A 25,187-nucleotide genomic window follows, 5' to 3' on the forward strand; every position below is an offset into this window, starting at 1 on the left:
AAACTCAAAGTTTTCAAGACATTTTCATTAGTTTTCGTAAAAAATAAAAGGTAATGTTGGAAATGAATTTTAGATTCGTATTTCATATAACACAGGAAGGGTGGATTACCATGGTGAAGTCACCAGCTGGTTCATTTTTTGAAAAAATATAACAAGGAATACTAAATTTGTAGATTTCATTTTGTAAATTAAATGACATGTAAGTTAATGATTGAATTATTACTTAAGTGTCGATTACCGTGCTTATTTTTTCTTGATAACATATTATTTAGATTATAAATTTAGTCTACTTAACATTACTCAAAAGTCCTCATATGTGGCATTTTTTGGAACTATAATAGTTTAAATACAAACACTATCTAACAAAAATTAACGGCATAATATACGATTAATTCACATTATTTACTGATCTTCATAACCCTCACTCAAAGAATCCGGAGATGATCCTGTTGGTAACCTCGTGACAGTTTATGCATATATAGATAGATCCGTCATCACAGAGAAGTCACAAAAGATAAAGCCGCTCCTGCTCCTCCTAGGTTACAGAACAATGGCCAAAATTCCAGTGGTAGATTTCTCGAAAGATGACTGCTTGAAGCCGGGGACAAGTTCTTGGCTCTCGGCACGCAACGACGTCTGCCGTGCACTGGAAGATATCGGCTGTTTCACGGCAATTCTTCCCAACAAAGTTCCAAAGGAACTTGCCAACACCTTATTCTCCACATTTGACGACTTGTTTGATTTTCCAACCAGTACTCCTGAAAAGCCCTTCTTCTATGCAACTTCTAATTCCGGGCAACGAACCTACGGGATCATCAACGGCACAAACCCTCAAGATGTTCAACAATTCACACATCTCATTTGGCCCGATGGAAACGATCAATTTCGGTATGATCGATCACTGCTGCATTTCTCAAACATATAGATCTCAATATATAAATATATATATATATATTGATCATACACACACTACAAGAAAAATGAGCTTTGGGTACAAAATAAAGGGCACAATTGAGAATTTTGTGTCAGTTTGACCACCAAAAAGCTTAAATAATTCTCATTCCATAGAGGGCACCATCTATTGTGCCCAATGTTAAAAAAAGTAGACACAAAACAGTAATGGGCACGGAAATCGTGTCGAGTGGGATCACAGGACAACTTTTTTACTGAAAATGGGCACAAAAAATATTTTGTGTCTATAAAAATTATTTGTCAAAGGCACTATATGTTCTCTCTCGTTTGTCTTTACCTCCACTAGCACACCAATAATTAAAATTTATAAAATTGTGGTAAATAATGGTATGAAGCTGTTTATTACCGTGCAATATTTTAGCCTCAAAATAAGTTAGCAATAATGTTGTTCAAATTTGTTTTTCCCGAAAGCTGAACCTCAGATTTCTCACTTACAAGTAAAGAAGAATACCACTACACCATAGTACTAAGTGGCATATTTTAGATTTGCAAAAGATCATTTCCAGGTGCAATGAATGTTTGTTAGATTCGTATCTTTTTGAATTGCTTTTTGGATTGTTATCTTCTTGCAGGTTTGTTTTTTATACTTGGTGATATGGTTTTTGGTTTTAAAGTCCTACTTGCAGTGACACATAACCAACAATTGTGCCCTTAGGGTTGGTCAAAAGTTAGTTGGTCTTCAGATGGACAAATGAGTGAATAATTGTAGATTCCTTTTTATGACACTAATGATAGAAATTGTGTCCACTAAATATTAATAAATAATAAATCACTCTACTTCTCATTGGGTCTTCAAATAGAGAATATATTTTAATAATTATAAATTCCTCTTTTCTGACACAAATGTTAGAAATTGTGTTCAGTAAATATTAATAAATAATAAATACTCTATAGCAAAAGAATATTTTGGCACAATTATGGATTTGTGCCTTTATTCTACTATAAAACGTCCACACTCCCTTACTAATTTGTATATGGAAATTAAGAAGGTTGCTTCATACACATATGTTTCTTTTGAATTTGAGCAAGTTCTACATCATTGACAATGGCGGACAGGCGACGTCGTGGAGTTAGAATTGGAACTGAATCTCCAGCATCACATTCGTATATTGCTTCCAACATTACAACAGAAAATTCCACAACGAATCCTCCAGTTCAACGTCCACGACAACCTGTTAATGCCGGGCGTATGCCTCGTCCTGTTAATAATCAGTACATTCTTACTACTTTTGCTGATGGTCGCCTTGGCTACGCATTACCCTTCAATAACGGATGCGTACGCGCACCTCAAGGACGTGTATTGCCAGCATGGGCAAACCCAGGTAGGACAGAACAATATCCTGTCAATTTGGTTTCTGCTGAAACAACAACTGAACAGTCTACCAGTTCTGTCGTTATTATTGAAGAACCACGCACTTATCAAGCACAAATTCGTCCTAGAGGTCTGTCTGTCCCACAGTTGAGCTCACGAAATATGCAGAATGTTACCGTTGAGATTTTAAGCAGCGATGACGAGGACAATTAATATATTTTGTATTATGTTATATTTCACTGGTGTACTATGAAAATATAACTATCTTATGCTATGCTGGACTCCTCTTGGGTCCTTTTATCAACTTATGTCGTATTCCAATATAATAATGTTTTCTTTCTAATTAGCCCTTCTAGATTTACTCCTACTATATATTTTTTTAGGTTATAATTATGTTTCTCGTCCGCTTCATACCGCAGAATTCAGTGACTTCACAGCGTGGCAACACAAAGGTTATGAGACATTACCAGTAAACTAAAAGATAGAAGAAATGAAAAAAGGAAATAAAAAAGGAAAAAAAAATGCTTGCTTTCATACTTCCCTAACACCCATTACCAGTAAACTAAAAGAAAAAAGAAACGAGAAACCAAAATAAAAAAGGGAAAGAAAAAAAAACTTGCTTTCATACTTCCCCAACGTAAGGCTTCATACTTCTGCTTCACCAAATCGCACACCTGGGCAAAGGAATCATAACTATAAACACAAAAATATCTTTATCCAAATCCTCGTTTTCCTCCAAATCGCACATCTGGTGTGCCTTTGTTCAGGTAATTTCTGAACGGCCGGTGCCGGAATCGCACTGAACTCCTCGTTTTCCTCCAAATCGCACATCTGGTGTGGTGTTCTTCAGGTTATTTCTGAACGGCCGGTGCCTAAATCGTACTCAAGTCCTCGTTTTCCTCCAATTTGCCCAGCTAGTGTGGCTTTCTTCAGGTATTTGATTTTTATATATGTTTTTTTTTTGTGTTCTTATTTGGTGTCGCTTGGATAATCGAAAACCATGCGAGACAGATTGAATCGTTTTCTGGTACTCAATTGTTTTTTGTGTTCTTAATTGTTTCTACGATTTGCTGGTACTTAATTGTTTGGTGGAATTTTCTGTGGGGTCTGATATATAATAGGAATAAAACAAGAAGTAATTGAAAAATATGGGAGAGAGATTGAACCGTTTTGTTTCTAAGATTTGGCTGGTACTCAATTTGTTTGGTGAAATTTTATTTATGGTCTTGAGGTAACGTCAGGGACAATGTTTAGGCCTTCGACCCTTCCCTTAGGCTGCTTATTGATTGGAAGTTCACAATAGAAACTGTTTTGAAGCTAACAGACTTGCATGTTAAGAGGGGTGTAATACATAAGTGTAAGTGATGAATGTCAGCTTATCATCCTTCCAATGTTGTGTAATGGAGCCAGCATGGAAAAAGTAAATTACTCACCAATATGTGCTCTTTTTTTTTACAGAACTGTGTAATTAGGAAATCTGAGATTGTAACAGAGAAACATGGAGTTTTTAGTTGCCTTTCCTACTAGATTTCTTTCGTAATTTATGTATACTCTGAATCAATTTGTTTGGTGCAATGAATACTTTGTAGTCTGATATATATATTATGAATAAAAGAACAAGTATAAGTCTTTGGCATCATATGTTTGTAGGATTTCAATAGCATGATCAATTAATTCCAAGCACTCCAGCTGTTCCTCTTTCTCTTCCTTTGCTGTAACCGACGAAAGCTTAGCACCAACTTATTCTCGGTCTTGGCCCTCTTCAGTTTACTCACTACTGTATGTCAATGGCTTCTTTCCTGGTCTTTGGGAGACAAAGGCATGACTAATATTTGTATTACCTGCACTGGAAAGAATAGGGTTGTCCTTCTCATTTTCTTATAAATAGTCACACGACTAATGGGAGGATAAGGGCAAAGCTCTTATGAATGCAATTCCTCTCTGTTTTATCATCTTGCATAAAATTCAAATGATAGAAATGCACTACATAATCCAGTTGCACATGTAACAACTCTCAATATGCCACCAAACAAATGATTTAATAATTAGAGCAAGAGATCAATGACAATCAAAACATTCTCCAAATTCACTTGACTAGCAATTATAGAATTTTAATACGATTTTTTCCATCTCATTAATCTAGCCACAAAACACAAAGAACATGCAATTCCTTTCATTTAAATCAAACATATCACAAGAAAACGTCGTTGTCGGGGTAAAATAGGTAGAATAATTTTTTGCTTATCATAGCAAACTTCAAATGGAGTTCATTCAAATGAAACAAAATTCTATTCAAAGTAGCCGTTAATGAATAAGGCACTTTAATGTAGACCACATCTGCTTTTAGTTGGTTTGTGATATTTGGGATATTAAGTTGGATCTTTATGAAAGTTTTGTTTCATTGTCTCAATTCACTAATCTTATTGTGTAATCAAATGTCTTATAATTTCATACATGCTTGTAGGTAAAGATGAACAAAGAATGGGTGCATCTGAATAGGACGACCAATGAATACTTGATTGGCAGGCGTGCATTCATCAGTAATGCTTTAGATGTTGCTGCCTTTCAAGGAAAAATTAAGTGCCCCTGTCGGCGCTGTTGCAATATGTTTTATCATGATCCATTTGAAGTCGATCAACACCTCTACGTCGAGGGTATGGATCCCCATTACATAGATATACCTTGGGTTGAACATGGCGAACAGGTGTATACGTCTGATAATATATCAAGTCCAACTACTGAAGCTCATAATGAAAGAAGCCCTGAAAATTTCATGGCAGCGATGCTTCACGATGTTTTCGGTAACCACGTGCATATGGATGAGTCAGATCATGTTGGTGAATCTTCTTTTGCTTGTGACGAAACAATTGATGTGCACCAATTTGACAACATTCTACGAGAAGCAGACGGAGAATTATATCCAGGTAGTAGGAAGAAAAAGTTGGATTTTGTGGTCAAATTATATCAGTCAAAATTGTTATATGGAATGAGTGATGCTGCATTTGGTTCAGTGCTGGCACTAATAAGAGAGCATTTTCCTATGTGCGAGACTCTTCCTCCAAATTTGTACTATACAAAGAAGATTATCCGGGCTTTGGGGTTGGATTACCAGAACATAGATGCGTGTCGAAATAATTGCATGCTATTCTGGAAAGAGCATGTAAATGACATCGTTTGTGCAAAGTGTGGCGCTAGTAGATATAAGCAAAGGAAGGCAAATTCAGGAACGCTCGAATGTACTAAGGTACCGAAAAAGGTTTTACGCTACTTTCCCATAGGTCCTAGACTACAAAGGTTGTACATGTCTCGTTACACAGCTGAGTCAATGATATGGCATTCAGAGATTAGAACTGACGATGGTGTTTTGAGGCACCCTGCCGATTCTCCGGCTTGGAAGCATTTGGATAATACATATCCAGATTTTGCAAGGGAGTGTCGCAATGTCCGTCTTGGGCTTGCAAGCGACGGATTCAATCCGTTTGGAATGCATGGCAAACCTCACAGCACATGGCCTGTTTTAGTTGTAGTTTATAATCTTCCACCTTGGATGTGCATGAAACAACCTTATATCATGATGTCTCTTCTAATTCCAGGGAAAAAAAGTCCTGGTGATGCAATTGATGTTTTCCTGCAGCCGCTCATTGATGACTTGCGGCATTTGTGGACGACAGGTTTGCAAACATATGATACTCACCGTCAAGAAACTTTCACCATGCGTGCTGCCTTGTTGTGGACTATCAATGACTTTCCTGCTTATGCCATGCTCTCAGGGTGGAGCACTAGTGGTGAGAAAGCTTGTCCGACTTGCGGTGATGACACTAATTCTTTATGGCTTAAGCATGGGAAAAAGTTTGCATTCATGGGACATAGGCGATGGCTCCCGATGTCACACAGGTACCGAAGACATAAAAAAACTTTTAATGGATCTCAAGAATTTCGAAACCCCCCTAAACCAAGAACTGCCATGGATTGTTTATTGGAAGTGACGGGATTGACCTTCAGATTTGGCAAGGGTGCAAAGGCAAGTGGTCGTAAGCGGGGGTGGAATGATGATGGACACGTTGTCGGTCAGTGGACAAAAAAGACTATATTCTTTGATTTGCCTTACTGGAAGGATCTTCTACTGCGGCATAACTTGGATGTCATGCATATAGAGAGAAATGTAGCTGAAAATGTTATTGGCACTCTTTTGGAAATTGAAGGGAAGAATAAAGATGGTATTAGGGCAAGGGCTGATCTCGTAGAGTTGGGCATTAGGCATGATCTCCATCCACGGGCAGATGGTGCCCGTACAAAGCTGCCAGCGGCAGAATACAATATGAAACCTGAGGAGAAAAGAATGTTGTGCCAGGTTTTGGAATCAATTCGGGTGCCAGACAACTACTCTTCTAATATTAGCAACTATGTTAATATTCAAGAAAAGAAGTTAATTGGCTTGAAAAGCCACGATTATCATATGCTCCTACAGGTATTCCTCCCTATTGCAATACGAAAAGTGTTACCGAAATCGGTTGTTACAGTGTTGTTAGAGTTGAGCAGATTTTTTCGCCACATTTGTTCAAAAACTGGAACTGAAGAATTATTCAATGGCTTGTCAAAAAACATTGCCTTAACTCTATGCCATCTGGAGAAGTTATTTCCGCCATCATTCTTTACCATTATGGTACACTTGATAATTCACCTTGCGGATGAAGCTGCTGTTGCTGGTCCAGTCCCATACCGATGGATGTACCCCATTGAAAGGTGTCAGTTTCGTAAAACAGCTACTCAGTTTAGTTTCTAAATTTAGTATTTGTTTTTCATCATTACCTTTTGCTTAAAGATTTTTTTTTTAACAATCAGGTATCTACATCTTCTAAAATCGTATGTGCGCAACAAGAGTCAGCCAGAAGGATGTATTGCAGTGGCTGTTAATTTAGATGAGTGTGTATCATTCTGCTCCATGTACATGGATGACTCTATTGTTACCCGTCGCAATAGGCATGGACGTAACTATGATGTTCAGCAATGTGATGCACGACAAGGGCTTCCTTTATTTAGTAGCCAAGGCAAACCAGCAAGCGCTGTTGACACTGTTTTGCTAGAACGTCCGAGGTTTGAAATGGCTCATCGGTATGTCCTAGTAAATTGTCCTCAAATGGCAGAATACTTAAGGTACAGTTATAACAATGACATTACCTTAGTATATGTTTGATGGACTAGCTTGGATCCTGAATTGATTTATGTGTTGGTCTTGTAGGAGACATATGTCACATGTAATTTCTACTCGTGGCAGAAGAACTACTATATATGATGCAGAAAGAGAAGCTTTAGATAGTTTCCCTCAATGGTGTCGGGATAATGTACCTTATATATATTCCTATTAAGTTTCAGTATTAAATGTAGCATTCATAATGGTGTAATTTTGTAACTGTGTTTTAATTCAATGTAGGTACATATCATAGGGGCAAATGATGAGGGAGTTATTAAAGACGATATATGTGCATTGGCTGCTGGACCGATGCAGTGGGTAAATCGTTATACCGCATACATCATGAATGGAAATCGATTTAAGGTTGCTTCTGCTGATCGACATGCACAAACCCAAAACAGTGGTGTTTTTTTAGCATCTGAAGTTAGTAGTTTTGCTACTACGGTTGACAGGAATCCAAGGTATGGAGATGTGGATTATTATGGTGTTGTGACAGATATCATTGAGTTAGATTATCACAATGGTCGGAAGGTTATACTGTTTGATTGTGATTGGTTTGATGTCAAGAGCAAAAGGTTTCGTACTAAGAAGGATGAGTTTGGGTTCACTTTGGTTAATTGTGAACATCATTTACCATCGGATGACTCATTCATACTGGGGTCACAAGCAACGCAAGTGTTTTATGTTCAAGATCCTATTGACACTGAGTGGTTTGTTGCTACAAAGACAAAGCCACGAGACGTTTACAACATGCTCGATACAGATGTAGAAGACCCCAACACAGCTCAAGATATAGAAAACACATTAGGGGATGATGATATAGTGCAAACAAGGCTAGATGTTGCAGAAATTGTTATTGCAGAACGATTATCAGACTTGTAATGATCAAGAACTTATATCTACTATGTAGCTTGTTCATGTATGAAAGATTAAATAGTGCAGGGAAATAACATGAAGACCACGCACAAGTTTTTGGTAGAATTTTTTGGATGATCTTCATTCATCTCGGTGTATTGTATTTATATAGTTTTACAGAGGGTTTACAAGCTTTCACAATTTGCATAAGGACAAATTCTACAAATCAATATTTACATAAAATTAGGGAGCTTAATAAGGCAAATGAATATGATCACGAAATCATCTATTGCACAAATGATGCATGATGAGCATGATTGTCTCCATCTTGTCTATCAATGTATCCAATCATCTATTGGACATGAATTGGCTCATATTATGAGTTGGCAAGCTACTTTCGGTTGAGCATGATTGTCTCCATCTTGTCTATCAATGTATCCAATCATCTATTGGACATGAATTGACTCATATTATGAGTTGGCAAGCTACTTTCGGCTAAAGAAAGGGACAAAGAAAAAGGGGGACATCATTATGATGTCTAGCCCTTGATTTGTGGCTTTTACAAAGGCAAAGATTTGGCATGAGCCGAAAGAGATAAGAGGAGGGAGAGAAGGCGGTAAGGCATTTGGTTATGCCTTTGTGATGAGTAAAGAGAGCATCCAATGGGGGACATCATTATGATGTCTAGCCCTTGATTTGTGGCTTTTACAAAGGCAAAGTGTGATGAGCCGAAAGAGAGAAGAGGAGGGAGAGAAGGCGGGGCCTTTGTGATGAGTAAAGAGAGCATCCAACGGGGAGAGCATTCGGCTCTCCCATGGAAGGTTGAACATGGGTTGAGAGAAAACAAATGATACATATGCAATTAATCTCTAATATAGGTTGAGTGTTATAATATATATATATATATAAACAAAAACAAAAAAAAAAACCCTATGGTATAGGTAGATAAACACAATTAAGCTTCAATACAACTTCAAAAAAAAAAAAAATAACAATGGAAAGCAGAAAGAAACCCAAAAAATAAAAAATAAAAAAGAGGAAGAACCCAAAACACAAGATTGAGTAATGCAAAATAACACATCAAGATAAAGATATTGACAGGGAGAAACAAGATAAGAGAACTGAAACAAGAAAAGAGAAATGAACGGTTTGGGTAACGAGAAGAAAAACGGAGATTTAAATCCCTAATCCTATAATTCAGGATAAGATTAACATTAATCACAAATGAAAAAATAAACAGCAATTACTTAATTAATCAATTTAAGGGTAAATTTGGCAATCTAATACAAATAAGCTTATGTGGATAATTAATCACTGGACCTCATCCGAAAAATAAAACAAATTAAGTTGGACTATAACTAATAATGACTTATAAAATTGAACTTATATTAAGTTTCCCCTTCTCCAAATTGGATTCTCCCTCTATTTTTTAAAATTGGACTTCTCCCTCTATTATATTAAGTTCCCACCACCAAATTCAAAAACTTGGTTTGCCAAAATCTGATTTAAACCCACCGCATCCCAAAATTGTGCCCACTCACTTTTAAAATATTAATTAAAAAAATAGTAGCTATATTAAAGGGTTAGAAACTGGAAAGCTTCCATTCCACCATTTCTCATTCCGTCTCACCTTTACTCTCCCAAAATTAAAAGGACGCTCATTCCAGCTCCTCCGTCCAGTTCCAACCCATTCATCCGTGGAGTCTATCCACCTCAAGCCTACTCCTCTGTCCAGTTCAAAGGCACTCCTCTGCCCTCTGGTGACACACACCGACACACAAGAGGGCCAAGATACATGTAAGGTTTCTGAATTTCAATTTTTCAATGGGTTTCTATTCTTTAAGGTTTAAGGTCAAGTAGGCTGTTTATTTTGTTGAATATGGTTTATGGTTTGAGGACAGTGGGTTTCAGAGGACAGTGGGTTTGGGATTAAGAATCTAGGATGGGTGCAGATTTTTGGGATTGCAGGTCTCATTGAAATTATGAGGGATTTCCCTACCAGTACCATCCCAGTTGTCTTTCAGATAAGTATCCCTCATAGGGAACATATAGAATAGAGTGTGCGAGTACATCCATCATCCCTGGATCGATCATACTCCTATTACTACGTGGCCCTGTTTTTGTTTTTGTTTTTTTTTTTAATTTTCACCATCCATAACGTCGGCAAGTTAAATAACTAATTACTAAGGGATAGAGAAATCGATAGGGTCAAACCTCCACCATGGTGCATAAGCATGATTGCTTTACACCACTACAATAAAACTGGATCTGCTCTACGTGACTATTAAGTGTTCAGATTCCACGGTACTCATATGCATGCCTCTTTTGGTATTTGATGTTGTGGTTCATTAAATGAATGCACAATATAAACTATAACTCTTCTAAGACACTACACATTGTGATCCAGCCGTCAATCTTAGGTCTTTCTTTGATGATCACCTTGACAAAGATCACTCAACTCAAAAGTCACATGATGGTTACAGTACATGGTGGCATCATATAGTGTGTTCATCTTTTTTCTTCTATCAATAATTGTATGTCTTAATGAAAAGATTTTCACTTTTATTTAAGGATATTTTATGCATGATGATAAAATGTAGATAATTTGAATCATTATAGAACTTGTTAATGTTACCTGTATGTTCATTGGTGTAAAAAAATAGTTCTTGTTGGTGTAAATGAATAGTTCGTGTTGATTACACTTCATTTGCAATTTGCAATGTAGATGGCTAATATGATGCTTGATGATGATGCATTTTTGGCATCTATGGGAACTCAACCACACTTCCAATTTGGTGTAGTCACCGAAAATGAATCATTTGCAACCAACCAACCCCATGAGACATGTAGTCGACATACGCAATCAAGTGGCTCTACTTCTTTGTCACCCACAACTCGAAAGAGGAATAGGGGAGTTAACAAAATACGGTGGGGCAGAGGGAGGTGCGAAAAACTGAACTTTAACAGATTTGGTCAACCTATTTCTCCTCGTGACAATGTGGCCAAATTTGGGCGCTACATAGCCATGTTGGCTCGTGATGGTGGAATAATCCCAATTGATTCACCTGATTGGCGCCAAATAGAATCTTCGAAACTTGATCGAGTGTGGTCATTGGTCCAGGTATTGATGCTAATTTCTAAAATTTGACTTGTTGGATGCTTACAATCTTATGTCACAACTTCATTATTGTTTATGTAGGCCACTATAGACTGGACAAATCCAAAAGCTGCTGGCAAGGAGGACAAAGTAAGGGCTATTGTGGAAACGAAATTGCATGATCGTTTCAGGACATGGAGGGCAAAACTCCGTAAGTTGTATTATGTTCCCTTTGAGAACTCCGAGCAGAGGAAGCATTGCAATGATTCTAGGGTAATCCAGAGACAATGGCAATCCTTGGTAGCTTATTGGGATAAAATTGAAAATAAGGTTTGTAAAACTTTCAACACTATAGTTACTATACTTCATTAAACTGTTGTTGAAACGAAATATAAGGTTCGATAAAATGAGTATTTTCCTTTGTGGTGTTCTTTATTTGTTGTGATCCAGCGGAGATGTGCAACGAATGTCAAGAATCGAAAGATGTTAAAGACGAGTCACACAACTGGGACAACAACTTTTGCTCAAATACGGAATGATTATGTGAGTGGATTCTTGTACTATATATTATAATTTTAGTTCAAATGTCTCAAAAACTACATCTCACATTTAATTTTAGTTCAAATCAGTATACATTTGACATAAACTAAAGTATTTTTTTTCTTCCAATTTTTCAGGAACAGCGGTTTATTACCCTTATTGATGTTTGTGTTTATATATAGTGCACTATAGTTTTTGTCATTGTAACTGTGATTGTTTAATGATTGTGGTTGTTTTTGGGATTTTTTTTGTGTCTTAGGCTGAAGAACATGATGGAAATGAACCTGATCGTGTGACTTTTTTCAAAATGACACACACAAGAGGACCTAAGCAACTCCCAGTTGATGATGAATCTGCTAGAATGATGGTAATTTGTACATTTTCACTTCACCAAATTTATTTCCAGCAACCTTTAATGAAATTTTATGCATTTACGAATGATTAAGGCTTTTTCAAACAGTTAGCGTTTGAAAATCTGGAAGTGGAGGTTCGTGAACGTGGTGATGAGGTAACAACAGAGGTTCGTAATAAGATTTATGCAGAAGTGCTGGGCCCAGAGAAGCGAAATCAAGTGCGAGGCTTTGGCCTTGGAGTTGGTTGGGCAGATGTACCAGGAATTGTTACTGAACAGCGAGGTATTTCTAGGGAAGTGAAGTATCTTCGGGAAGCTTATGAAGCTCAGAAAGAAGCCACTGCTGCTGCGGAAGAAAAAATGACTCGTATGATGCATGAGGCAAATGAGAAAGCGGAAAAGATGAAAAGAGAGCAAGAAGAAAGCATACAAAGGCTTAGGGCCGAACAAGAGGAGAATTTGAGGTTAGCAAAGGTGCAAATGGCTGAGCAATTGAAAGCCATGTTGGCACATGTAGGCATCAACATTGGTTCATTTGGAGTGAGTGCTCTACAAAGTACTTCAACTCAGCAGCAAGGGTGTGGAAGCTCACATGCTCAGATTTCAACGGGTTTCGAAGGTGGAAATGACAAGAATGTGCAGTGTGGACCTCCAATTTCTAGTGCTATGATGCATGAGGACTGCCAAAGTCAGAATACTGGTTAGTTGTCATCAAGCAGCCCTTGTAGATGTGTATTTTGTTTATATATTGCTGGTTTAACCATTAGTACGTTTGACTTGGGGATACAAGCTTGGATATGTTATATTTTGTTGTATATAGAGAATCCCGGGCATGTCTAGCATAGGATAACATGTATTTTTTGGTTTAACATTTGGATGGGTTGTATTGTTAGGTTGCATGAATCGGTCTTAACCGAGAACATAGGTTATGTAATATATTAACTTAACTATTTTAGTGCTAATGTTGATTTATGTTTAGTTTGTAATGGATGATTTGTAACTTTCTAAATTTAGGTGGAAATTAGATTCTATGAGCAACCTGATGATTGCCATGTTTAAATAAAAATATCCAATTATGCCACAAATTTTTTTTTTTTTTTTTTTTATTGAAACCCGCCACAAATTTTTAATTGTGCTGGAGTTTTATTGTATTTATTAAAATATAATAGTGGCACAATTTTTAAGTTGTGCCCTTGCTTTAACAATCTAAGCCTTTAAAAATAGCAATTGTGCCCATCTTACACCATACATTCAGTAGCCTTTATTAGAGGTAAGACACAATAAGGGTTGTATTTGTGCTTAGCTTTGGGCACAAAACATCATATTGTGTGTTATAAGTAATGGTGACGCCCATAGAGGGCACAGATACAAACTTAGTTGCTGCACTGTTGCTATTGGTCTATGAGCACAAATGTTGGTGCTTTTTGGCCTCAAAAGGCACATATAATTTTTGGTGTGCAGTGCTCATTTTTTTTGTAGTGACATCAATTTATACTAATAATATGTTCTTTGTTGGCCAGTGAGAGTGCTGACTTCTATGCAAAAGTGCTGGCGGAATTAGATCAAACTGTGACAAGAATGGTGTTTGAAAACTATGGTGTAGAGAAGTACCACGACGATCACGTTCGATCGATGTTTTACAATTTGAAAATGATTAGATACGAGAAACCCGAGAAACTTGATAGTGATGTAGGTTTAAAGATTCATACGGACAAGAACTTCTCCACCATAATCCATCAAAACCATATCAACGGTCTAGAGATAAATACAAAGGATGATGAGTGGGTGCTTTTTGATCCTCCATCTTCATCCGTAATATTCATAGCAGCTGACGGATTTCAGGTATGTCACATATTATTTACCCCTTGAGCACAAGTAATTTGATAACCATTTCATTTTCACCTTTTTTATTAATTATTTGAGTTTTCAAAATTTGGCTTTCCATTTTTATTTTTTGACAAATATTTTAGCAACCAATTACGAGTTGTCTACGATGCAAGTAATTATTTTCCAACAAGGACATTTGTGTTCTTTTATTGGCTTAGGTTTGGAGCAATGACAGAATTCGACCTTGTAGACATAGGGTGACCTTGACTGAAAATGTCGTAAGATACACATTTGGTGCTTTCTCTGTCAAAAGAGGGGTGATACACGTACCAAATGAGCTCGTGGATGAAGACCACCCGTTACTGTATAAGCCTTTGAATCATGTTGAGTTCCTCATGGCACAGAGACATACTGGTGAAACTGAGTATGCCGCAAAGGCATATTGTGCCATTTGACATTTTCTTTGGTCCAACACTCTAAGTCAATCCCGTTATATGGTTTTCTCTTTCTATTTTCTTCCATGTATTTTATTCTACTTTTATTTTTCCAAAACAGTACTAAGTTTATAGGTAAATGTTGAAATAACAAGGAGATATTCTTGTGTGCGGATTCTCCTATGAGACAGAGAACTCAAGGTGAAGGAGGGAAGACAGGGCACAAGGGGTCAAGGGGTCCACCTACTAGATGACCGTCAATGGGACTTTCCCAGTGGCGGAGCCAACGTTGGGGTCACTGTTGCCCATGACCCCAACAGCTTCAAAATTCCTATGTACATTTGAATCTGTATTTGTATTTCACCCCTACAAATAGTTATCGCAAACTAAGTCATAACAACCTCCTTCTATTAATTATGTTTTCTTTTGTCATCCATATTTTTCTTTTCTCTCTTCTTGTGTGCTACTTTATTGTGCAAACCAATTGCTCGACAAATGTCTCAGTTGACAACTTTAGTAGTCTTTAACCTTACTCGATAGTTTCCTACAGCTGCCCTCGATAAGCCTCTAGTAATCATAGTAGTTGTTGATATATGTAGTGTAAGCATTTGGCAAATGTCGGCAGGAATCGACAAGTGCGCACTAGGTGCTCGATGAATTGGTCCATTGAAGTTTTTTTGTCGAAATTATGATCTCATTATTTGAAAATTCGGGCTCCGCCACTGGACCCTCCAATAAAGTCTTTTGATATTGGCTCTGTATCAATGGATTCTCATTTGCCATACATAACTAAGAAGTAAGGCCGTGGCTCCAAAGGGCACATGTCCGTCAATCAAATAGCCAAAGGTCATAAATGATCAAATAATGGCCTTGCGCTTGATACAACCTGAACGAAGGGTAGCCACTTTAAGAGCAACTCCACCGTTGCTTATTGCCTTGGGGATAGGGAATCCAATCCACTCCATCCCCCTCCCCAAAACACTCCAACTCACTCGGGCAATTGTGCTCAAGGCAAGCCCAATGGAGAAGTCAGGCAATAAGAGTACTTCCAGTGTGTAAAGGCTCCCCTTTGCAATAGGCAATTCAATCTCCTTAAGTAAATAGTAATTGCCTTTAATAAACAGTAATTGCTTCTTACATCTCCACCTATACTGAATAACCCAGACAATTTGTATTAAAATATTAATATTTTTTATTTTATAAAACAATAAAAAATAATTTTATTTTTAATTTCGGATATGATCTTTAACCGATCACGTCACGCCACATGTTACTATCCGAAAGTACGATTTTTGTGGTTTCGGATATGATCTTTAACTAATCACGTCACGCCACATGTCACTATCCGAAAGTACGATTTTTGTGGATAGATTTCGATAAGATTTTTAACCAATTCCGTCACACCTCATGTCTATACCTATTTAGAATCGTTTGAAAATATTGAAACGTGGTGTAAGATGGGAGAAAATGGTAAGGTACTTTTTTCGGAATTTTAATTATTTTTTAAATTTTTATTAACTTAATTAATCTAGATTGTCGGATTACAAAAAATGTAATCCAACAGTCTAAATTGTGACACGTAGCCCAACTTAACATTTTTTTTAAAAGCCGAAATATGTGGACCTTTGATATGGAAATCAAACGGTCCAGATTATGCAACGTCATCTAGCCGTCTAGGGAGGTTTGAAATTTTTTTTTACCATTGGAAATCCAACGACCTGGAAGCAACCACGTTGCTCAAGCAACGGTAATTGGGTAAGGCTGACACACGAGTCCCACTGCCTAAAAATATGTCGGAGTCGCGCCACCACGCGCCTGACGTAAATTTTTTAATAACATGTCTGATATTAGCCTTGTATCACATCTCTTCAAGCACTCGGCCCTTGGACTTTTACCTAACTTCTCCCACAGGCTCCCCCTCAGCCCAGGGAGGGGAGGAATGAATTTGTTGCCAATCCACAGGGCAATTGCCCACAGTGGAAGTGCTCTAATCACCTGGTCCAGCACCTTATCTATGTGACTCAAGGTTGACATCATAATGATGTTAGCCACAATTTAAATTATGAAAAATGATAAAAAGTTATTTAAAAAATTATAAAAAAAAACTAATTAAAATATAAAAAATTATGATTTTTTTTATTTTTTATAAATATCGAACTATGTTCTTCCACTTTACACTACATTTCAATATTTTCAAATACTTTCAATCAATATTTTATTATTATTCAAAATAAAAAATAAAGTTATCTTTTATTATCTTATAAAATAAAAAATACTAATATTTAAATATAAATTGCCTGGACTATTCAGTTTAGAGGTGAATATGCACTTGGATAGTTACTGTTCACTTCAGGCATTTACTCTTCATTTAAAGAGATTGAGTTCCCTATTGCCCAAGGGAGCCTTACTAAGTGCTCTAATGGGCGAATAGCCTAAACCTTGGAATATCATAGGGCGACGAAAATTTTATTCTGAACTTAATTAATATATTTCAAATTTGCCTAAGCAATGTTTGGGCATATTTCAAGCAACCTAAGTCCTAGCTTGGATTGGAGGAATGTTGCTTAAGTCTTAGTATTAGATTAACCCACACAATTGTGCACCATCGAACTTAATAATTAAAGAGTATTGTTATGTCCATCCATCTGTCTTATTTTCTCATCCATTTTATAATTAAAGTATATGTGTGTGTGTATATAGATATAGATATATAGTGGTTGAGAAAATAAAACTGATGAATAAACATAATAACAATCTAATTGAATAGGCGTAAGAATATTAACAAATAAGACAATTGTCTAATTGGCCGTAGGAGGCTTATCCTTGTTTGCTCGGATTCTTCTGTTGCGTTCCAAACCACACAATATAGCAATCTCGCAAAATGCGCCTATAAACTTGTTCATGTCAAATTTGCAAGTGTATGATTTGGAACAATTCGAAACAAAAGTTTCAAAACTTATACTTTCAATTACAAAATTAAGAGTGTTTGGAAGGTAAAAATAGGCCATGTCATACTTTCGAGGGCCACTGAAAGTACTTGGTCAAAGAGAAAGAGCAATACCAGTGAGACCCCAAATTTGAACAAGACCAATTTTTAAACATCCAAATTAGTTTTAATAAAAATAAAAATAATAACTTGAATAGCAATCTGCATATAAAGAACCTTGCCACTTTCATAATCCTCATTGCGGAATGGCGTAAACTGCGTAAAAATGAGTAAAGTTTAACAATTTTAACCTTGAGAATTATGGCTATAACCCATAAACTTTTTTTCTTCAATAATTATGGTTTAAAATGATGATAAATAATACAATATTTCATCATCAAAACGCAAGTTCATACACATATGCACCACATAAAACATAAATATTATGAAATAACATGAAAAACACTTTCTACACATGAAATACATTTAAATTAGCTATTGAGTTTTTCATGTGTTACTTATGTGTATAAACTTATGTTTAAATTTTTATGCTTGAACCCACGACATTGCACATGGTTGAAAACCAAATTATTGAAAATGCTGGGAGAGCATAAAGTTTAAGTTTTAAGCCACCTATTGCATATGGTCTAAAAGTGGTGAGAAAAAATGAAAACCAAATAAAACAATGATAATGTTATAAATGTGGATGACCCCATCTAATGATTTTGAATTCATTCATAGACAACACCAAAACTTGAATGTGAAAACATCTGTGCACATAATAGTGACTTTTGGATCATCCATTTTCCTATAAAACCAAATCAAGCAAATGTTTCAAACATAGGAGAGAGAAATAGTAAGTCTCAACAACCAATATTCCATGCTTTGATATTTTACATGAGAGATCCAAAATTATTATATGGAACCATCCGCATTTACAACATAAAATTTAATATTTACCATTTGATTTGTTTATTGTTACCATAAATGTTAAGATATAGGAAGTCAAAAAATACTACTTAAATCTTACTTTAATGATAAAATAAAAAATACTATTAAAATATTTTTTTTGTCCATATAATTAAAACAAATTCATTAATTACTTTTGATTGAAAAAGTGTGCGAGACTCTTTCTATTATTTATATATGTATATTGACTGAAATTCTACACACACACTTTCAGATTAGTTGGAGACAACTTGATACAGAAATTAGGTAATCGTGGGTTTATCAGGAAATGAATAAAGCTACATGTTAAGGGCAAATTATCCTTCCAATTCAGAAAGTAACTGGTAAAGGAAATCAAAAGGCCTTTGCCACATAACCATTTCAGAGCTCGGAGGTGAGACTACAAAGGCAAATGTTATTCAATCAAATAAAACTTGAATAATGTTGTAAATGTAGTTGGCCATATCTAATATACGAGAAAAACTTGTATGAATATTAACTTGATTTAGAATAATGCTGGACGACATTACTAGTCATTCAAAACTTGCCACCTATTCAAATTTAAGCACGATTTAACACAACTGTGAGGAAAAAGAACTCCTGCACCCATCCTCTAAAGCACGGTTTCCAAAATCTTTTTGAAGTTTCACTTGCTGAACTCCAATTTTTGTTATCAGCCATTTTCATTTTGACTAAATCTTCTCTATATTTGTTTCGATTTTATTGGATGTCACCGAAGGGACATTTTGACTATAATTCGAAGTTTGCACTTAGTTTTTTTAGTTTGATCAGTCATTTTCAAATTTGTAATCTCCGTCAGATGAGCACAAGGTTTTACCAACGGTTCATGTCTAATTGACTTTAATTTGTAATCTCCGCTTTGGTTTTCTCTTTCTTTTTTCTTCCAAGTATTTTTATTCTGTTACTTTTTGTTTTACCAAATCAAAACTCTGTTTATGAGTAAATGTTGAAATATCAAGGACTCTACTATGAGACAGAGCACTCAAAGGGAATGGGGGAAGACGGGTACAAAGAGTCCACTACTGGATGTAAGCCGGGGTTTTTTGGTTCCTTTTTCTCAATACAAATCAATTAGATTTTTTTCATGTTTCTAAATTCTTGAGTTTGAAGCTTTTTTTAAGTGTAATTTTATCTAAGTCTTACATGTCAAAACAAATAATTTTTTTTAAATTTTTTTATATAGAGTTAAGATATTTTTTTGGTGTCGCCGCCATCTGGACCTAAAAAATCTCAGGACCGGCCTGCCATTTTTGGTGCCATATATTGAATATAGATTTCACAAAAATCCCTTAATTTTAATTTCTTGAAGGGAAAAGGATCCTCATTGGATCCTTTTCCTATGGATCTAGGGGATCCAGAAATCATGTCCGTTCATCGTACATCGTGCGATCAAAAATCATTTAAAATTTAAAATTAAATATTAATAATATCTAACAAAAATTGACCGTACAATGAACGGACATGATTTCTGAATTTCTCATATCTCCAGAAAAAGGATCCGGCGAGGACCCTTCTCCTTCTTGAAGAGCCATATCCTCGTTTTCGGTATCAAACAAACTCCATGGTGCGGCTACTATGGGCCAGGGTGGCTAGTACATAAGAGCAAGTCTAGTGGAAACGACATGGGTTAGGGGTTAGAGGCTTTATTTGACCTCTCAAAGTATCATCATTTATGAAATTCAGCCATCTCACAATTTTGTTGTTGTAACGATGTGAGAGATTAGAGGTTAAAAAGTATTAGGTGATTAATTTTCATTAGCTACCGGTTTGTTCCTAAGTTGAACCTTCAAGGGCCATCGGCAAGATTCGAAGCTAAACTGGCTGCTTGGAGGGTCCTGGGCTAGTTTAGCATAAACTAGATATGTCCGATTAAAATTTGAATTTTATCATGTACTGCATTTTTACCTAAACTAGCTTGCATGCATTAGATATGCTCGACACACCAAGCTAGCGCACAAGGGATTTTGTGTTACAGGTAACATATGCTATACATCTTGAATTTGGCATTTTACTTAAATGAAATTTTTCATAAAAATGGTTTGGTAATGAAACGAGTATATGAACCAACATGAACGACATCTCGGGGACGCCTCACAAAATTGGAACGACAATAACAAATAGGATCATGTTTACCAAACTCGAAGTTGGTCATCGATGCTATAAAAGGTGTTTGTTCTGCTCCTTGGCGTCTGAGGAACATTTTAGAAGATATCATACGGTTGGCTTCAACTTTTGATGTGATCACTTGGAACCATGTCTATAGGGAAGACTTTGTTATTCGACTTTATTGATACTGAGTCACCGACTATAATATGAGTGACTTTATTTAATGTTATTTATTTGAATAATGATAGAGAGATCAAATTTTTAAACCAAATAACGTGTTACTAATAATAAATAAACAAGTTAATCAACACTTAACTAGTAATCCAATGACCAACTACCATATCATTTTATTGATAAATTTGATTTAAGAGTTTTGATCTCTTTACTATTACCCTCTCTTTTCCTATAAGAAAATGGAATTTCCAAAAATTAAAAAAAAAAACAAAAAAAAAAAAAACAAAAAAAAAAAAAAACAAAAAGGAGGAAAAGACAAGGCTGTCATTATAAATGCAAAAGTTTAGTCAAGTTGCCAATGCTGAAGTTTATGGGTGGTTTGACTTTTCAACAGATGCTGACTTTTTTTGATCAATAGTGCGGTGGCTCACCGTTGACGTTTCCCTATCAATGGTTCATATTTTCAATAACGATCTCCACTCATTTATTGATGAGCGAAGTTACTTTCAAATAATAATACAGTTCTTAATTGCTTGAAAAAATGGGTCAAAATTATTGTTCGTCCATGCAAGTTGAACATTATTTTGTGTGATCGATTAGGGGAAAGTCCACTGTTTAACCACGTAACACAGTTTATGTATATATAGATAGATCCATCATCACTCATAACTCACAAAAGATAAAGCCTCTCCTGCCCCTCCTAGGCCAACAGAACAATGGCCAAAATTCCAGTGGTAGATTTCTCGAAAGATGACTGCTTGAAGCCGGGGACAAGTTCTTGGCTCTCGGCAAGCAAAGACGTCTGCCGTGCACTGGAAGATATCGGCTGTTTCACGGCAATTCTTCCCAACAAAGTTCCAAAGGAACTTGCCAACACCTTCTTCTCTACATTTGACGACTTGTTTGATTTTCCAACCAGTACTCCTGAAAAGCCCTTCTTCTATGCAACTTCTAATTCCGGGCAACGAACCTACGGGATCATCAACGGCACAAACCCTCAAGATGTTCAACAATTCACACATCTCATTTGGCCCAATGGAAACGATCAATTTCGGTATGATCGATCACTTCTGCATTTCTCAAACATATAGATCTCAATATATATATTGATCATGTACATCAATTTATACTAATAATATGTTCTTTGTTGGCCAGTGAGAGTGCTGACTTCTATGCAAAAGTGTTGGCGGAATTAGATCAAACTGTGACAAGAATGGTGTTTGAAAACTACGGTGTAGAGAAGTACCACGAAGATCACGTTCGATCGATGTTTTACAATTTGAAAATGATTAGATAGGAGAAACCCGAGAAACTTGATAGTGATGTAGGTTTAAAGATTCATACGGACAAGAACTTCTCCACCATAATCCATCAAAACCATATCAACGGTTTGGAGATAAATACAAAGGATGATGAGTGGGTGCTTTTTGATCCTCCACCTTCATCCATAATATTCATAGCAGCTGATGGATTTCAGGTATGTCACATATTATTTACCCTTTGAACACGAGTAATTTGATAACTATTTCATTTTCACCTTTTTCTATTAGTTATTTGAGTTGTCAAATTTTGGGTTTCCATTTTTTCTTTTGACAAATATTTTTGCAACCAATTACTAGTTGTCTACGATGCAAGTAATTATATTTCAACGAGGACGTTTGTGTTCTTTTACTGGCTTAGGTTTGGAGCAATGACAGAATCCGACCTTGTAGACATAGAGTGACCTTGACTGAAAATGTCGTAAGATACACATTTGGTGTCTTCTCTGTCAAGAGAGGGGTGATACACGTACCGAATGAGCTCGTGGACGAAGACCAGCCGTTACTGTATAAGCCCTTGAATCATGTTGAGTTCCTCATGGCACAGAGACATACTGGTGAAACTGAGTATGCCGCAAAGGCATATTGTGCCATTTGACATTTTCTTTGGTCCAACGCTCCAAGTCATTCCGCTATGGTTTTCTCTTTCTATTTTCCTCCATGTATTTTATTATTCTGCTTTTATGTTTCTAAAACAGTACTAAATTTATGGGTAAATGTTGAAATAACAAAGAGATATTCTTGTGTGCGGATTTTCCTATGAGACATAGAGCTCAAGGGGAAGGAGGGAAGACGGAGTACAAGGGGTCCGCCTCCTAGATGAAAGCCGATGGGATTCTCTCAGTGGTGGAGCCAATGTTAGAGGTATGGTTGCCCATGACCCCCCAACAGCTTCAAAATTCCTATGTACATTTGAATTTGTATTTGTATTTCACCCCTATAAATAGTTATGGCAAACTAAATCATAATAACCTCTTTCTACTAATTATGTTTTCTTTTGTCATCCATATTTTTTTTCTTTCTTCCTTCTTGTGTGCTACTCTATTGTGCGAACCAATTGCTCGACAAATGTCTCAATTGACAACCTTAGGCCATCTCCAACTGAAGGGTTCAAAGGGCCAGAGGGCCGAAAATAGCCCGAAAACCGTATCCAACTGAGGGCTAGGGTAGAGGGTTATGGAATCTGAGAAGGCCCCACAGAATCGAAGAGGGCTAGAGGGCTGGCTGCATACAGCCAGCCTAGGGCTAGCCAAAATTGATTTGAATTTTTTCTTTTTTTACAGTTTTATTATTATTTTTTATTGACGAAATTTTTCCTATAACTTCTATTTTTCATTTTTTTTTTAAATTCTATTTTTTTTCCTATAACTTTTATTTTACAAAATTTGTAGTTTTTAACAACATTTAACAAATTATTAAAAACATTTCTAGTTTTTCATATTTGTTAAAAAAAACATTTAACAATATGAAACTTAAACAACGTTTAAGTTGTAGTTTTTAAATAATAAATTATGTTTGACCCTATGACATTCGGTTGGAGACCCTTTTTTGTGATAGGGCTAAAACGAGCCATCTGACCCTTTGACCCTCGGTTGGAGGCAGAAGCAAATATGGTCATGTACTGTTCATTAAAATATTAATATCTTGGAGGGCCAGAGGGCTAAAACGAGCCCTCTGGCCAGCCATTGGTTGGTCTCCAACCGAAGGGTCCAGAGGGCCGAAAACAGCCCGAAAATCATCTCCAACTGAGGGCTAGGCCAGAGGGCTGTGGAATCTGAGAGGACCCCACGGAATCGGAGAGGGCTAGAGGGCTAGAGGGCTGGCTGGGCTGGCCAGAAAATGGAGCAATCCTGTCGGTTATAACCGACAGGATTGCTTAAAAAAAAATTTGAATATAGCAGCTAGTCAGCTAGCCGTTGTATTCAAATTTTTTTTTTAATTCTTAAAAATCTAATTTTTTTTTCCTATAAATACCTAAACCATTCATTAAATTTAAGTTCTATTTTTTTTTTTGGTTTTTTGGGCCAGTTATCGTTGTAGTTTTTAAATTTAAGTTGTTGGATTTGAATTTAAGTTGTTGTAGTTTTTAAATTTAAATAATAAATTATGTTTGGCCCTATGGCCCTTTGGCCATCGGTTGGAGACGGTTTTTTGTGACAGGACTAAAATGAGCCCTTTGGCCCTCGGTTGGAGATGGAGGCAAATATGGCCATGTACTGTTCATTAAAATATTAATATCTTGGAGGATTTTGGAGGGTCAGAGGGCTAAAACGAGCCCTCTGGCCAGCCATCGGTTGGAGATGGCTTTAGCAGTCTTCAACATTACTCGACAGTTTGGTACAGCTGCCCTTGATAAGCCTTTATTGATCATAATAATTGTCGATATACATAAGTGTAAGCTTTTGGCAAATGTTGACAGGAATCAACAAGTGCCCACTAGGTGCTCAATGAACTAGCCCATTGAAGTTTTTTTGTCAAAATTATGATTTCATTATTTGAAAATCCTAACTCTGCCATTGGACTCTCCAATAAGTTTTTTGATATTGGCTCTGTATCAACAGCCAAAAGAAAAAGTGAAAAAAAAAATCTCAAATTTTATTTTTACAAGCATGTTTTCTTACTTACAATAGAAAAAAATCACTAATGAAAATTATCCGGAAATGAAACATAATTTAGGTATGAGATATACCTCATCGTTCGACTATGGCGTACCTAATTTTAACGTGCGATCCACTTCCTTTAGCATTCCTTGTATGCTACTGAAAATAAAATGTTGTGTTCCTCGAGGAGAAAACCTAGTGAAAAAAATGCATGTGGTTCTTCAGAAAGGAAGAGGATCCCTTCCAGATCCTCTTTGTGGGGATCTTGGGGATCCTTGAATCCGGTGCATCCATCGTTCATCGTGCGGTTAATTTTTGTCAGATACTGTTCATATTTAATATTAAATGCATATACTTAAAATAATTTCTAACCGCATGATGAACGATGAACGCACATGATTCGAGGATCCTTAGAATCCCCACAAAGAGGATCCGGAGTGGATCCTCTTCCCTTCAGAAAACTGAGGCATTTCCCAGCTTTAAGCTTCAAATGGTCACCCGCACAGCAGCCAT

General features: G+C 36.4%; 4 protein-coding genes and 1 pseudogene across 4 annotated transcripts; all 5 read left to right on the forward strand.

Annotated features, from left to right (window-relative positions):
* Positions 1-550: 550 nt before the first annotated feature.
* On the forward strand, positions 551-925 carry LOC125474645 (probable 2-oxoglutarate-dependent dioxygenase AOP1.2). Its single transcript, XM_048578599.1, has one exon. It carries the CDS (start codon positions 551-553, stop codon positions 923-925), a length of 375 nt encoding a protein of 124 aa, XP_048434556.1.
* A 3,741-nt stretch (positions 926-4,666) lies between these two features.
* LOC125474646 lies at positions 4,667-8,357 on the forward strand. The gene is made up of 4 exons (XM_048578600.1): positions 4,667-7,027; positions 7,127-7,438; positions 7,524-7,626; positions 7,716-8,357. Exons 1-4 carry the CDS (start codon positions 4,755-4,757, stop codon positions 8,355-8,357), a joined length of 3,330 nt encoding a protein of 1,109 aa, XP_048434557.1. The 5' UTR covers positions 4,667-4,754.
* Positions 8,358-8,867: 510 nt separating this feature from the next.
* On the forward strand, positions 8,868-13,024 carry LOC108865365. The gene is made up of 6 exons (XM_048578601.1): positions 8,868-10,127; positions 11,056-11,451; positions 11,530-11,757; positions 11,878-11,970; positions 12,227-12,334; positions 12,428-13,024. The coding sequence occupies exons 2-6, from the start codon at positions 11,056-11,058 to the stop codon at positions 13,022-13,024; spliced, it is 1,422 nt and encodes a 473-aa protein (XP_048434558.1). The 5' UTR covers positions 8,868-10,127.
* Positions 13,025-13,897: 873 nt separating this feature from the next.
* Positions 13,898-14,601, forward strand: LOC103962485 (probable 2-oxoglutarate-dependent dioxygenase AOP1). Its single transcript, XM_009375184.3, has 2 exons — positions 13,898-14,161; positions 14,365-14,601. The coding sequence occupies exons 1-2, from the start codon at positions 13,898-13,900 to the stop codon at positions 14,599-14,601; spliced, it is 501 nt and encodes a 166-aa protein (XP_009373459.2).
* Positions 14,602-21,331: 6,730 nt separating this feature from the next.
* On the forward strand, positions 21,332-23,059 carry LOC103962482 (annotated as a pseudogene).
* The last annotated feature ends 2,128 nt before the right edge of the window (positions 23,060-25,187 follow it).

The sequence above is a fragment of a genome, unplaced genomic scaffold (assembly GCF_019419815.1).
Source record: "Pyrus x bretschneideri cultivar Hongxiangsu unplaced genomic scaffold, Pyrus_bretschneideri_v1 Contig125, whole genome shotgun sequence".
In the NCBI taxonomy this organism is placed as follows: Eukaryota; Viridiplantae; Streptophyta; class Magnoliopsida; order Rosales; family Rosaceae; genus Pyrus; species Pyrus x bretschneideri.

What these genes read in the sequence shown, in the direction of transcription:
- LOC125474646 (XM_048578600.1), top strand. Translation starts at nt 4,755, where the DNA reads ATGAACAAAGAATGGGTGCATCTGAATAGGACGACCAATGAATACTTG. An exon ending in TGGATGTACCCCATTGAAAG is followed by an intron (nt 7,028 to 7,126) that starts GTGTCAGTTTCG and finishes TTTAACAATCAG; the next exon opens with GTATCTACATCTTCTAAAAT. An exon ending in CAAATGGCAGAATACTTAAG is followed by an intron (nt 7,439 to 7,523) that starts GTACAGTTATAA and finishes TTGGTCTTGTAG; the next exon opens with GAGACATATGTCACATGTAA.
- LOC103962485 (XM_009375184.3), top strand. Translation starts at nt 13,898, where the DNA reads ATGGTGTTTGAAAACTATGGTGTAGAGAAGTACCACGACGATCACGTT. An exon ending in TAGCAGCTGACGGATTTCAG is followed by an intron (nt 14,162 to 14,364) that starts GTATGTCACATA and finishes TTATTGGCTTAG; the next exon opens with GTTTGGAGCAATGACAGAAT.
- LOC125474645 (XM_048578599.1), top strand. Translation starts at nt 551, where the DNA reads ATGGCCAAAATTCCAGTGGTAGATTTCTCGAAAGATGACTGCTTGAAG.
- LOC108865365 (XM_048578601.1), top strand. Translation starts at nt 11,056, where the DNA reads ATGGCTAATATGATGCTTGATGATGATGCATTTTTGGCATCTATGGGA. An exon ending in GAGTGTGGTCATTGGTCCAG is followed by an intron (nt 11,452 to 11,529) that starts GTATTGATGCTA and finishes TTGTTTATGTAG; the next exon opens with GCCACTATAGACTGGACAAA. An exon ending in GGGATAAAATTGAAAATAAG is followed by an intron (nt 11,758 to 11,877) that starts GTTTGTAAAACT and finishes GTTGTGATCCAG; the next exon opens with CGGAGATGTGCAACGAATGT.